Source organism: Gobius niger (assembly GCF_951799975.1).
Source record: "Gobius niger genome assembly, chromosome: 19".
Taxonomy (NCBI): Eukaryota; Metazoa; Chordata; class Actinopteri; order Gobiiformes; family Gobiidae; genus Gobius; species Gobius niger.
This window is the reverse complement of record NC_136870.1, coordinates 6,480,551-6,492,618: the sequence shown is the minus strand read 5'-3', so window position 1 is coordinate 6,492,618 and position 12,068 is coordinate 6,480,551. Positions and strand designations below refer to the sequence as shown.

General features: G+C 44.0%; 1 protein-coding gene across 1 annotated transcript in view; it reads left to right on the top strand.

Annotated features, from left to right (window-relative positions):
• Positions 1 to 12,068, top strand: part of dnah3 (dynein axonemal heavy chain 3) — a gene marked incomplete at both ends in the record, with an annotated part of 43,940 nt that overhangs the window by 31,482 nt on the left and 390 nt on the right. Inside the window, 14 exons of the mRNA XM_079576752.1 lie at positions 30 to 195; positions 1,988 to 2,204; positions 2,389 to 2,571; positions 4,321 to 4,519; positions 4,595 to 5,108; positions 5,512 to 7,139; positions 7,824 to 8,049; positions 8,240 to 8,484; positions 9,098 to 9,214; positions 9,281 to 9,438; positions 9,606 to 9,773; positions 10,390 to 10,532; positions 11,460 to 11,664; positions 11,767 to 11,904. Of these exons, the coding sequence (XP_079432878.1) occupies positions 30 to 195; positions 1,988 to 2,204; positions 2,389 to 2,571; positions 4,321 to 4,519; positions 4,595 to 5,108; positions 5,512 to 7,139; positions 7,824 to 8,049; positions 8,240 to 8,484; positions 9,098 to 9,214; positions 9,281 to 9,438; positions 9,606 to 9,773; positions 10,390 to 10,532; positions 11,460 to 11,664; positions 11,767 to 11,904 (4,307 nt within the window). The remainder of the gene's footprint in view (positions 1 to 29; positions 196 to 1,987; positions 2,205 to 2,388; positions 2,572 to 4,320; positions 4,520 to 4,594; positions 5,109 to 5,511; positions 7,140 to 7,823; positions 8,050 to 8,239; positions 8,485 to 9,097; positions 9,215 to 9,280; positions 9,439 to 9,605; positions 9,774 to 10,389; positions 10,533 to 11,459; positions 11,665 to 11,766; positions 11,905 to 12,068) is intronic.

The following is a 12,068-nucleotide window of genomic DNA, read 5'->3' as shown; positions in this document are numbered from 1 at the left end:
ATCACATCTGTTACTCGCGGATCTTTCAGCCATGAGCCCCATCGGTGACGCTTTCAGGAACCGCCTGAGGATGTTCCCGTCCCTCATCAACTGCTGCACCATCGACTGGTTCCACGCGTGGCCCAATGACGCTCTGGAGATGGTGGCCCACAAGCTGCTGGAGGATGTGGAGATGGATGATGACGTCAGACATGAGTGAGGACATAATTAGATAAACACATTCAGCCTGGAGTCAGGGTGTTTACATTCCATGTATATTCTTCACAAGAGTTCAAAACACACGGCCCATCTGCTGATGTCAAGAGGTGGTGTCACTCCTGTCTCACCAGTCTCGTTCTGATCACTATAGTGCTCCAATACAGTATTTCATACACTTTTCAGTGTCATTTCACAACAGGTTTATAACTGGTTAGACCTAACATAGACTGGCTTTAGCTAGGACTGAAACAACTAATAAAAAAATATTGAAATAGTTGATAACTTTTTAGTAATGATAATAATAATGCATTGCTTTTATATAGTGCTTTTCTGGACACTCAAAGACGCTTTACATTGCACTATTCGTTCACTCCATACTCGGTGGTGGTAAGCTACTATTGTAGCCACAGCTGCCCTGGGGTAGACTGACGGAAGCGAGGCAATCAGTCTGCGCCATCGGCCCCTCCGACCACCACCAACCACTCACTCACTCACTACATTCACTAGGCTTCCTGGTGTTCCCAAACGGTCTCCCATCCAAGTACCGACCAGGCCCTTCCCTGCTTAGCTTCCAAGGTCTGACGGGATTGGGCAGAGCAAAGGCGGTATGGCCACAATCAATGAATTGTTTTCTGTTCAATACAGACTCAAATAGAGCAAAAATAAATGTAGTGATTTCGATGAAAAAAATACTTTTGTACATTGTAAATTTCATAAATATCTGTCCGCGTCTCATCCAATCAAAAAACAGATTGAGTGCTAAGAGCCTCCTACAAACATTCACTTTAAGTTTACTCCATCAACATGTCATTAAGTGGCATCTATTTAGCTTTATGTGGGATAAAGTTTGAAAAATTAAATTTTCATGCACCTTTCACAGCCGAGCGATTAATTGATTAATCGTAAGAAAATATCTGTAGAGTAGTAGTAGTAGTTTATTTGAACAGTTAACGTTTCTATTCTTTTCAAAAAATTTCACATTTATACAGCTATGGAAGCTCAAAGGGAGTAGACCGAAGCAAGAAGCTTACTAGTGATGAGCAGGTTGCAGGTTCCACCGCGGGCTGCCCGCAGCTCGGGTTGGGTCGGGCCGGGCCTTGAAATTCTTATGGCTTTCATTTTCCCAGAATGAAAGCCATGGTCAATTCAGACAGATCATAGCATCACTAGCAACTACACCTTGTTCATGTAAATTATATTTGCATTTCATGATCTTACAGTTGGACGATGAATCAATTGCCAAAATAATCATTATTTGCAGCCATAGCTTAAGACCACCCGAATAAAACTTCCCTTTCCCTGGACTGAAGTGATTTATTTACAGTCCATCTTATGTGTCTAATCATGCTTTATTTGCCACAAAAACAAACTCAGCCAGTGTTTCTCCTCAGCCCCCAGCTTCAAGCTGCTGACCTGTCATTTCACGCAGAAAGATGTTGTGACCCTCATACTCACATGAGGAAATGATTTAGCACATTTCATCATTGTGAGAAAAAGCGAAGCATTTGAGGCATAATTTCAGTTTAATTTAAAGGTCAATGTATGTTTTTTTCTTGAGGCTATGAGCTGTGTGTGCCTGAAATAAAGTATGAAAATACTGAATTGAGTCTGTAGGTCTATGACAACGTTAAGGTCATCAATGTACATGTCTGCCATGACTGCTTTGAAAGCATCAGGACTTAATTCTCACTTCTACCTGAACCAGCTCAGGAAATATTCCTCTTTTCTAACTATCAATTTGTAACGTTTATAACTGTCTACTTCCTTCTCCTGTATTTTGCGATTGCAGAGTGGTGGAGATGTGTAAGAACTTCCAGACCAGCGTACGGGACATGTCTGAACGCTACTTCTCCAGACTCCGGAGGCACAACTACGTGACGCCCACTTCCTACCTGGAGCTCATCCTCACCTTTAAAACCCTGCTCAACGGCAAGAGGAGCGAGGTGGACACAGCCAGGAACCGCTACATTGTCGGCCTGCAGAAGCTCGAGTTTGCTGCCTCCCAGGTCATTTTCACAAATCAAAGAGAAAGACTGTCAGGGTTAGAGTGTGATAAAAGTTTAGCCTCATTTGGAAAGACATGAACATACTATTTCGTTCAAATTCAAACTATGCATAATCTGCAGGGAACATGTAGTGTCTCGAGTGGTGTAAAATACTTAGCGCTGTTGTGTGGCTTATGTCCTGCAGGTGTCAGTGATGCAGCAGGAACTGACAGCGCTGCAGCCGGAGCTCATACAGACGTCCGCGGAGACGGACAAGATGATGGTCAAAATCGAGAAGGAGACCGTGGAGGTGGACGCCAAAAAAGAACTGGTGTCTGCGGACGAGCAAGTGGCCAACGAGGCAGCCGCCGCCGCCAAAGCCATCAAGGTCTGTCTGCACTGACTACTGAGTGGCATGTTGGATTATTTTCCAAGAGCGTATGTCATGCTAAAATGCTATAATATTTAAAATGACTTATTCAAAGTGTTCCTGGGCCCATCTTCCGGATTCGTCATGCGCTTTGTCCCCAAGAATGTATTTGCCTCCTATTGAAACTAATCTCTGGCTCTGCAAATTTAGCGCACTGTCAGGACATCGCATTAGTGCCAGAGCATACATGAATGGCTCAAAACACTGCTCCAAGTATGTTTTTGATGCACTATTATGGTAAAAAGCTCTAAAATAGGGAATTTTGCATCTTGTAAAATCACTTCTCCAAAGTTGTTCTGATCCTGTCTATGGTCTAAATCAGTGGTCTCCAACCTTTTTTTCTTGGCGAGCTACTTTTACACAACCAGAACATCGGAGAGCTACTCGTGCTTCAAAAACACACCAGAGAATTAGTTGCTAAGATAGAAAAATACTTGAGTTTAGTGCTCTTACTTTACAACTGTTCACAGATTGTCTACAGCATGTTCAGAACAAACAGAAAATGCATCTAAAAGTTCAGTTATCATGCATATGGAGATGTAGAAAGTCTTTGGCGAGCTACCTAGAAAGGCCTGGCGAGCTACTGGATGGAGATCCCTGGTCTAAATTCTCACTACCAAATGGCGATGGATGATATGGCAAAAACACAATCTTTTTTTATCCTCAATAATTATAGCTTTTATTATTATGGTTCATGACAAAGTAGGTACCCCTTTGAAAAACAAAACTCAAGTAACACAATAAGGCTTTCCAGTGCCATTTAACCTTTTAACCCCTGCCTTAACCAAGCCAACCAAATTTTCTCCAGTTCAGTTCTACCCAAATCTATAAGCTTCTCGCCACTTTTTGCGTCATATTTTTTGTGCTTTTTTGTCACGTTTATGTTGCTTTTTCAACACTGTTTTGTTGCGTTTTTGTCGCTCTTCTGATGCTTTCTTTTTGGTGCATTTTCATCCTCATATACGTCTCGTTTTTGTCGCTATTTAGATGCTTTTTTTAAACTTTTAGATTTGGGTAAAGTCGAACTGGAGAAAATGCGCTCAGTTCAGGTGGAGGTTAACAAATGTTTCCATACTTGAGAAGCCAAAGGTCTCATTTCACTCAAGTTTAAAATACCAAAAGCAGCAGCGGTCCTCAATCAAGTCCAAATGAGTGCATGTGCCGGCCTTTGGTAGAGCTCTGTGTCTGAATTCTGGAGGTGATGGGCTGTGGTCCTACTGCCGTTTTGAACCATTAGTGTCAAATGGCCAGAGTACATGCCAGAAGTATATATTGAATGTACATTGAACTCGGATTAAACAATCAATCAAAGTATTCATCAGTATAGGTTGTTTTGTGTTAATAAGTGATTTTCACTTCAACTTTCTACTCAGTTAAGCAGATATTTTCATTGCATCAAAAACAGGACTGGAGTTTTGTTTAATTTCACATGAACACAAATGATTGATGAACAGTTGAAATGTGTTTACCGTTCTATCTCGACATGTCCAACCAGAAGTATTCATAGGACTGATCCAGATTAACCCAATCCTTACTCCTTGAAAAAGATATTAGTAATCTCAATGGAACTTTCCTGGTTAAATAAAGGTTAAAAGAAAAACAACAGCATATTGTGTCATGGTGCATATAACAGTGCTAAAAGGGCGTCCAGGATGAGTATTTCTTATGGTGTCAGCTTTCGCTACCATGTTCTGTCTGTCCTTCCAGGATGAGTGTGAGGGAGACTTGGCTGAAGCTATGCCTGCTCTGGAGGCTGCCCTGTCTGCTCTGGACACTCTGAAACCAGCCGACATCACCGTGGTCAAGTCCATGGCCAACCCCGCTGGACCAGTCAAACTGGTCATGGAGTCCATCTGCGTGATGAGGGGGATAAAGCCAGAGAGGAAGCCAGACCCCAGCGGCTCAGGTACAACACTAACATTTAAGATATCGATGAAAATATTCAGCCTTGCTTAAAAACATATCTCAACTGTTCATGCAGGTAAGATGATTGAGGACTTTTGGGGCCCTTCTAAGAAGATACTGGGAGAGCTGAAGTTCTTGGACAACCTCAAGTCCTACGATAGAGACAACATCCCAGCTGCTGCCATCAAAAGAATCAGGCAAAAGTTTATCGATCACCCTGACTTCCAGCCATCTGTGATCAAGAGCGTCTCCTCTGCCTGTGAGGGACTGTGCAAGTGGGTGCGAGCCATGGAGGTCTACGAGCGTGTTGCCAAAGTGGTGGCACCCAAAAAGGAGCGGCTGAAGATTGCTGAAGAAGAGCTGGCTGTGCAGTCGGAGAAACTGGCTGTGAAGAGAGCAGAGCTGCAGACAGTGGTGGACCGGCTGCAAATGCTTAACGATGATCTCCAGGCCATGGTCGACAAAAAGATAGACCTGGAGAACAACATCGAGCTGTGCTCTCAGAAACTGGTCAGGGCTGAGAAACTTATTGGAGGACTGGGAGGAGAGAAGGACCGCTGGACCGAGGCAGCCAGGCTTCTAGGAATCCGGTAATTCACTGCAGAATCTTGCATGTGGTCTCATTTTAATCAGTGTTGTGCTGCAGGTAGGGATCTCCAACCACTAACACTGGAACCAAAAAGTGATTGTCCAGCCTTTTCCATGTTGCTCAAAAAATACCTTTTTACTTTTATACAGTGGGGAAAAAAAGTATTTGGCCAAAATCCAATGGAATGTCTATGTGAAACTGACCAAAGACTTTTTTTCCCCACTGTACATGAGTTTGTTGAACCACACACATTTATTTTTTGTCCTGAACACAATCTGCAGGGTTAATATTGTGAAGTATAAAAGGAAACTTGAGTCATTTTCTTTAATTGAGAAGTGGTTATAGACCTGTAATTTTACAGAAGATAAAATATCCCTGATAGAATTGTTTTTATTCTTCTGCAGATACATTCATCTCACAGGAGACATCCTGCTGTCCTCCGGGACGGTGTCCTACCTGGGCGCCTTCACTGTGGACTACCGGAAAGAGTGCCAGAGACAATGGCACCTCTTGTGTCAGGAGAAGAAGATCCCCTGTTCAGAGGACTTCACTTTGAGCAGCACACTGGGGAATCAGGTGTCCATCCGGGCCTGGACCATCGCCGGCCTCCCTGTGGACTCCTTCTCCACCGACAACGGAATCATCGTCTTCAACTCCAGACGCTGGCCTCTCATGATCGACCCACAACGACAGGCCAACAAGTGGGTCAAAAACATGGAGAAGGCCAACCAGCTGGCCGTCATCAAGCTGTCCGACCCCAACTACGTGAGAATCTTGGAGAACGCCGTGCAATGGGGAACTCCTGTCCTCTTGGAGAACGTAGGAGAGGAACTAGACCCCATGCTGGAGCCTGTGCTTCTCAAACAGACCTTCAAACAGCAGGGCGTGGAATACATGAAGATCGGGGAGAACATTGTGGAATACTCCAAGGACTTCCGCTTCTACATAACTACTGGGCTCAGGAACCCCCACTACCTCCCCGAAGTGGCAGTCAAAGTGTGTCTGCTCAACTTCATGATCACCCCTCAGGGTTTGCAAGACCAGCTTCTGGGATTGGTCGCTGCCAAAGAGAAGCCGGAGTTGGAGGAGAAGAAGAACCAACTCATTCTGGAAAGCGCCGCCAACAACAAGCAGCTGAAGGAAATCGAGGATAAGATTCTAGAGGTGCTCTCCTCTTCGGAAGGGAACATTTTGGAAGATGAAACTGCCATTAAAATATTGTCCTCATCAAAAGTGTTATCAGAGAATATATCAGAAAAGCAAAAAATCGCGAGCGTGACTGAAAAGGAAATCGACGACACCCGCATGGGCTACAGGCCGGTGGCAGAGCACTCCTCCATTCTATTTTTCTGCATCTCCGAGCTCGCCAACATCGAACCCATGTACCAGTATTCCCTTACATGGTTCATCAATCTCTACCTGTTCTCCATCGCCCAGAGCGTAAAAAGCGACGACTTGGAGGAAAGGATTAAAAACATAGTGGATCACTTCACCCTGAGCATCTACAATAACGTCTGCCGGTCGCTGTTTGAGAAAGATAAGCTGCTCTTCTCCTTACTCCTCACCGTGGGCATCCTACAAGGCAAAGGCGGCGTTGACGACGGCGTGTGGCGCTTTCTGCTGACTGGAGGGATAGCTTTGGATAACCCGCACCCCAATCCCGCTCCCGAGTGGCTTATGGATAAATCCTGGTCAGAGATCGTGAGAGCGAGCAAACTGCCGAAGCTGGTGGGGATCTACGAACACGTCCGGCAGAATATCCCCCAGTGGAAGGAGCTCTACGACTCCGGGAGGCCACATAAGGAGAGGCTGCCGGGGAGCTGGGACAGTCTGACCGGGATGGACAGAATGGTGGTGATCAGGTGTTTCAGGCCGGACAAATTGGTCCCAGCAGTGCAGGACTTCATCGTGGAGAACATGGGCCAGGCCTACATCGAGCCGCCCACCTTTGACCTGGCGGAGAGCTACAAGGACTCCAGCTGCTGCTCACCGCTCATCTTTATACTGTCGCCAGGCTCTGACCCCACAGCAGGTGAGGCTTATATTAACATGTACATAGTTTACACCCTGAACACAATTGACTGTTTACGAGTAGTGAAATGAAATACCTGTCCAATTATATAGAATTTGGGTCAATTGTGAGCTTGCAGGCTACTCTTTTGTTTGCATTACTCTGTCTGACCCTGAAAGTGACGCTGCAAGTTGTAAAACGTGCTTATAAACCTATCTCTGTGAATGAGTGGGATGTTAGTAATGCTTCAGTAAAGTCAGTTTAAACTCTTTCATTGTTGATGACAAAAAAAAACAGTTATAGGGTCTTTTAATGTGTTACAAGAGCACATAAACTGTTGCAAAACTTAAAACATAAACCTACTGCTAAAGGATCACTTAGACACAGACTGCTATTAGGAATATTTTGAGTCCACATGTATTTTCATCTATGAGAACACATACTATAGTCGTCGGCCTTTTGTTTTTATAAGTTGAAATATTTTATTTGGGTTGACAGGTAGGTAGTTGAAGGTAGGTCTGAAAGCTTTGTTGAAGTTATATTTGTATCAGCAGTAATTCCGGAGACACCATAATGTCCATTAAACGGTAAAGAAATCAATGTTTTGACAGTTCAGGTGGAGGATAGGGCAGAATTTGACTCTGAACGTAAAACTATGGGACATGAATGCGACATATTTGATAATGTGCGTTCTTTCTTTGTCAGGCCTGCTGAAGTTTGCAGAGGACCTGGGGATGGGGGGCAGTAGGACCCAGACCATCTCTCTGGGACAAGGGCAGGGGCCGATAGCGGCTCAGATGATCGACCGAGCCATCAAGGAGGGCACCTGGGTGGTGCTCCAGAACTGCCACTTAGCCACCAGCTGGATGCCCGCTCTGGAGAGGATCTGTGAGGAGACCATCACCCCTGACAACACGCAGAGCACCTTCAGGTGACGGAGAACATATCCGCACATTTGCACACGTTTAATTTGGTCATTCAGAGAAATTTAAAGGTCCACCAACAGCAAAAGAGACAGGGCATCCCAGAGCACAACCATGTTTTTGCCTTTATTATGCCTCATATTTTGTAGGAAAATGTGTTACAGCATGTCGTTGAACAGGATTCCATCTCGTGTGCAGGTTGTGGTTGACCAGTTACCCATCAGATAAGTTCCCTGTGAGTATTCTTCAGAATGGACTGAAGATGACCAATGAACCTCCCAAAGGCATCAGAGCCAACCTGCTGAGGTCCTACCTGAGCGACCCCATCTCAGACCCCTCCTTCTTCAGCAGCTCCAGTAAGCAGGTGATCTGGCAGAAGCTGCTCTTCGGGCTCACCTTCTTCCACGCGCTGGTGCAGGAGAGGAGGGCGTTCGGACCTCTGGGTGAGACAAACCATAACCTCCACAACCTGTAGCTATCACAATAAGGTTTAATTTCACTGAACTGCAGTTTAATGCACCAGCACTGAAATTACATTTCCAGGGGTAACTTGAGTAGCTTGATGAGAATGGAATGTTATAAATTAAGCCTCATCATGGAAATCAGACATGTAACATTTTCCATTTTAGATAAAAATAAAATTGAAAGTGGAGTAGGAAAAAGAGCCATTGAACTGAATCTAAATCATTGTCCACTTTGTATATGAACAGTTACTCCAGTTTTTTAGATTTTCCTAATCTCCACTTTATAGACCAGGGACACCACAATCCCAAACTCTCTTAGGTCTGGGTTATTTATTGAGACGTTCAGATGACATGGATGGATGGAAATTATGAATTAATTCATGGAACAAAAGCAGACAATGTAGTAAATGTGCCAAACTATCATTTAATAGCACAAATCTTTATAGTCTCTGATAAGATTGTTTTTCTTCTGTCTAAACCCTGTTAAATAAAGATAAGCAAGCAGTAGTAAGTGATTGGTCAGAGGCTCTAGCTCCAGCTGCTGTTTGAAAAGGTGTGTCAGCCGTGTGTTAACTGCTTGTTCACGGCGCAGGGTGGAATATCCCGTATGAGTTCAATGAGTCGGACCTGCGGATCAGCGTCAGGCAGATCCAGATGTTCCTGGATGAGTACGAGGAGGTTCCCCTAGAGGCCCTCACGTACCTCACAGGTATGCCTATACCCCCATAATGTCCATAAAAGCATGTTTGTAAGCCGAGGTTTGCTGTGTGCCTAGGGGAGTGTAACTACGGAGGCAGAGTGACCGATGACAAAGACCGGCGCCTGCTGCTCTCTCTCCTCTCCCTGTTCTACAACTGGGAGCTCATCCAACAGGATCAGTACTGTCTGTGTGACGGCGAGCTGTACTATGTACCCACACACGGGCCGTACCAGGTACTGCGTCTCCACTCTTTATGTTTTCATTTGTCAAGACTCTTTTCACTGTTTTTTCCAGAGAGGCACCAGGATGGATTTGTTTGAAAAATAACTGCATTTAGGACTGTGTGTTTTTGTATCTAACAAACAGTAAAAGTAAGAATATCCCGTGATCTGTTTTGCAGACGTATGTGAACTACATCCGCAGCCTGCCCATCTCTGCAGAGCCCGGTGTGTTCGGGCTCCACAGTAATGCAGACATCACCAAGGACAACCAGGAGACCAACCAGCTGCTGGATGGAGTGCTGCTCACTCTGCCCCGGCAGTCAGGAGGGGGCGCCAAATCCCCACAGGTCTGTCACAGCCTCACACACACCCACAGGAACATGGACTTCTATTACGGAAAAGTCATGTTCATTTAGAATATATTTTAGAAATTACCCAAATATTTACTCAAGTGTAAGTAAAAAAGTCATTTAATTTAGAAATTATATGATCCACTGCTGGTAGCTGGTCTCTTCTGTCCCTCTGAACTGATAAAAACACCATTGGCGTGTTTTCCTCTCTCTTTATTTTCCAAATCTATCTTAAAAATGAAATTTGAAAGAGCAATGTCAAGTTTTCAGCACTGATAAAAGGGCCTTGCAATGCATTGATTTTATATGAGAAAATACAAACTCATTACGATTCCAAAAAAGAACCTAATCAACTATAACCATTTTTTATTTCTAATTCTGTTTTCTGATCAGGACAATAGACTCACAAAACAAAGCAAAAAAGTAAACCTCAACAACTCTTTGGTCCGGTCAAATATTTCTCAATTCTGAATAAATCAACATTACAATTGTCTTGACTTTCCTGAAAAGAGTTTACATCCCATCAATCTGCTTTAAATATGCTGAGCAGTATCTTTTACTAAAGTGCACAGCCGTAAATATCCTCATAATGCATGTGCCTGTTGTGCTGCAGGAGGTGGTGGACGAGTTGGCTGAAGACATCCTGTCCAAGTTACCGGCTGACTTTGACATTCAGATGGTGATAGAAAGGTTCCCCGTGGTGTATGAGGAGTCCATGAACACAGTGCTGCGGCAGGAGATCATTCGCTTTAACAGGTTCAATTATCGACATCACAAATATCCATATCGCAAGACGCCACAGGACATCGCTAAAATCCCTGAGCTCTTCCATGTGACAGAGGAATACATACAAACCTAGACTAGATTCTGGCCTAATAATAATATAATCAAAATAAGTATGATAAGTAATTAGTTGTAAAGTGTAAAGTTGACAGTGTTTTGTGTTGTTCTTTGCAAATGAATCGCTTTTATTTTTAGAAACAGTGAATGTTTACCAGCTCAAGTATTACAAAGCATTTTAAATACAAAAACTAAATATCTGTTGTCGATAATTGTGAGTAATTATTCAATCTTAATATTCTTATGGGATAAGGTTGTTAAAACTTGAATGGTTGTTAAAATGCCTCATGTGAAAAATTAAGTTCTTACATTTGTACATCCCACTGTGATATCAGAAACAACAGTTTGACACTTGGATTTTTGTGACAGTGATTTTCTTTACAGTCCATTTATATATTGCGCGTTCAAAAACAGGTCTTATTTTTTAGATTTTGTGGTCTTAAAAAGGTCTTAAAAAGTCTTAAATTTGACTTGTCCAACTCTGCAGATACCCTGTCACACATATTATTGTAATATTATTTTCAGAAACTACAAGGTCTTAGCTTTCCAATGAGGCATTGCACTATTGGCTGTAAACAAATACGCCACAAAAAGCAGCAAAAGAGCAGGGAATAAGTGACAAACACACAACAAAAAAGCACCAAAATGTTGTCATGACAAAAACGCTTTGAAATGAGGTGTTGTTTTGATTCTGTTTAGTGGGTAGAATGTTTCACAGTGTGGCTTAAAATATTAAAATGGGGCGGGGGTCAAAGTAACACAATGGTTTGCTTCTTTTCAGCGCAGCTACCACTAAAAGCCTTTTTTCTTCTTAACCATGTCTTGTGACTGTCCCCGTGTCAGACTGACGAGCGTGGTGCGTGGCAGCCTGGTGAACCTGCGCAAAGCTCTCAAAGGCCAGATGGTGATGTCTGCGGAGCTGGAGGATGTGTTTAGCAGCATGTTGGTGGGGAAGGTGCCCTCCATGTGGGCTGGCAAGTCCTACCCCTCCCTCAAACCCATGGGCTCCTACGTCACAGACCTGCTGGCACGGCTCCACTTCCTCCAGGTACCGGCACTCTACATCAGAACCATTTCTAAAGCAAGTACAGAGGGGGTGTCAGGGCGACTCTGGTGCGTTTGGAGGGCAGTAACCTGTTCCCTGTTGTAGGAATGGATTGATGTCGGCGCTCCCACGGTCTTCTGGCTCTCGGGCTTCTACTTCACTCAGTCCTTCCTCACCGGAGTGTCCCAGAACTACGCCCGCAAACACGCCATCCCCATTGACCACATTGGCTTTGAGTTTGAGGTACGTTGGAAGATCTTATCCTCTTCTAAGACCTCCCCAGAGTTGTGTGCTGTTTCATTTGCAGGTTTCAGTAAAACGCCGGAGCGACAATGAGTTCTAATAAGTAGAATCCACATTTACAATCTGCCCACGAGAGCTGGATGTGTCATGTTCTGTCGGTCTGT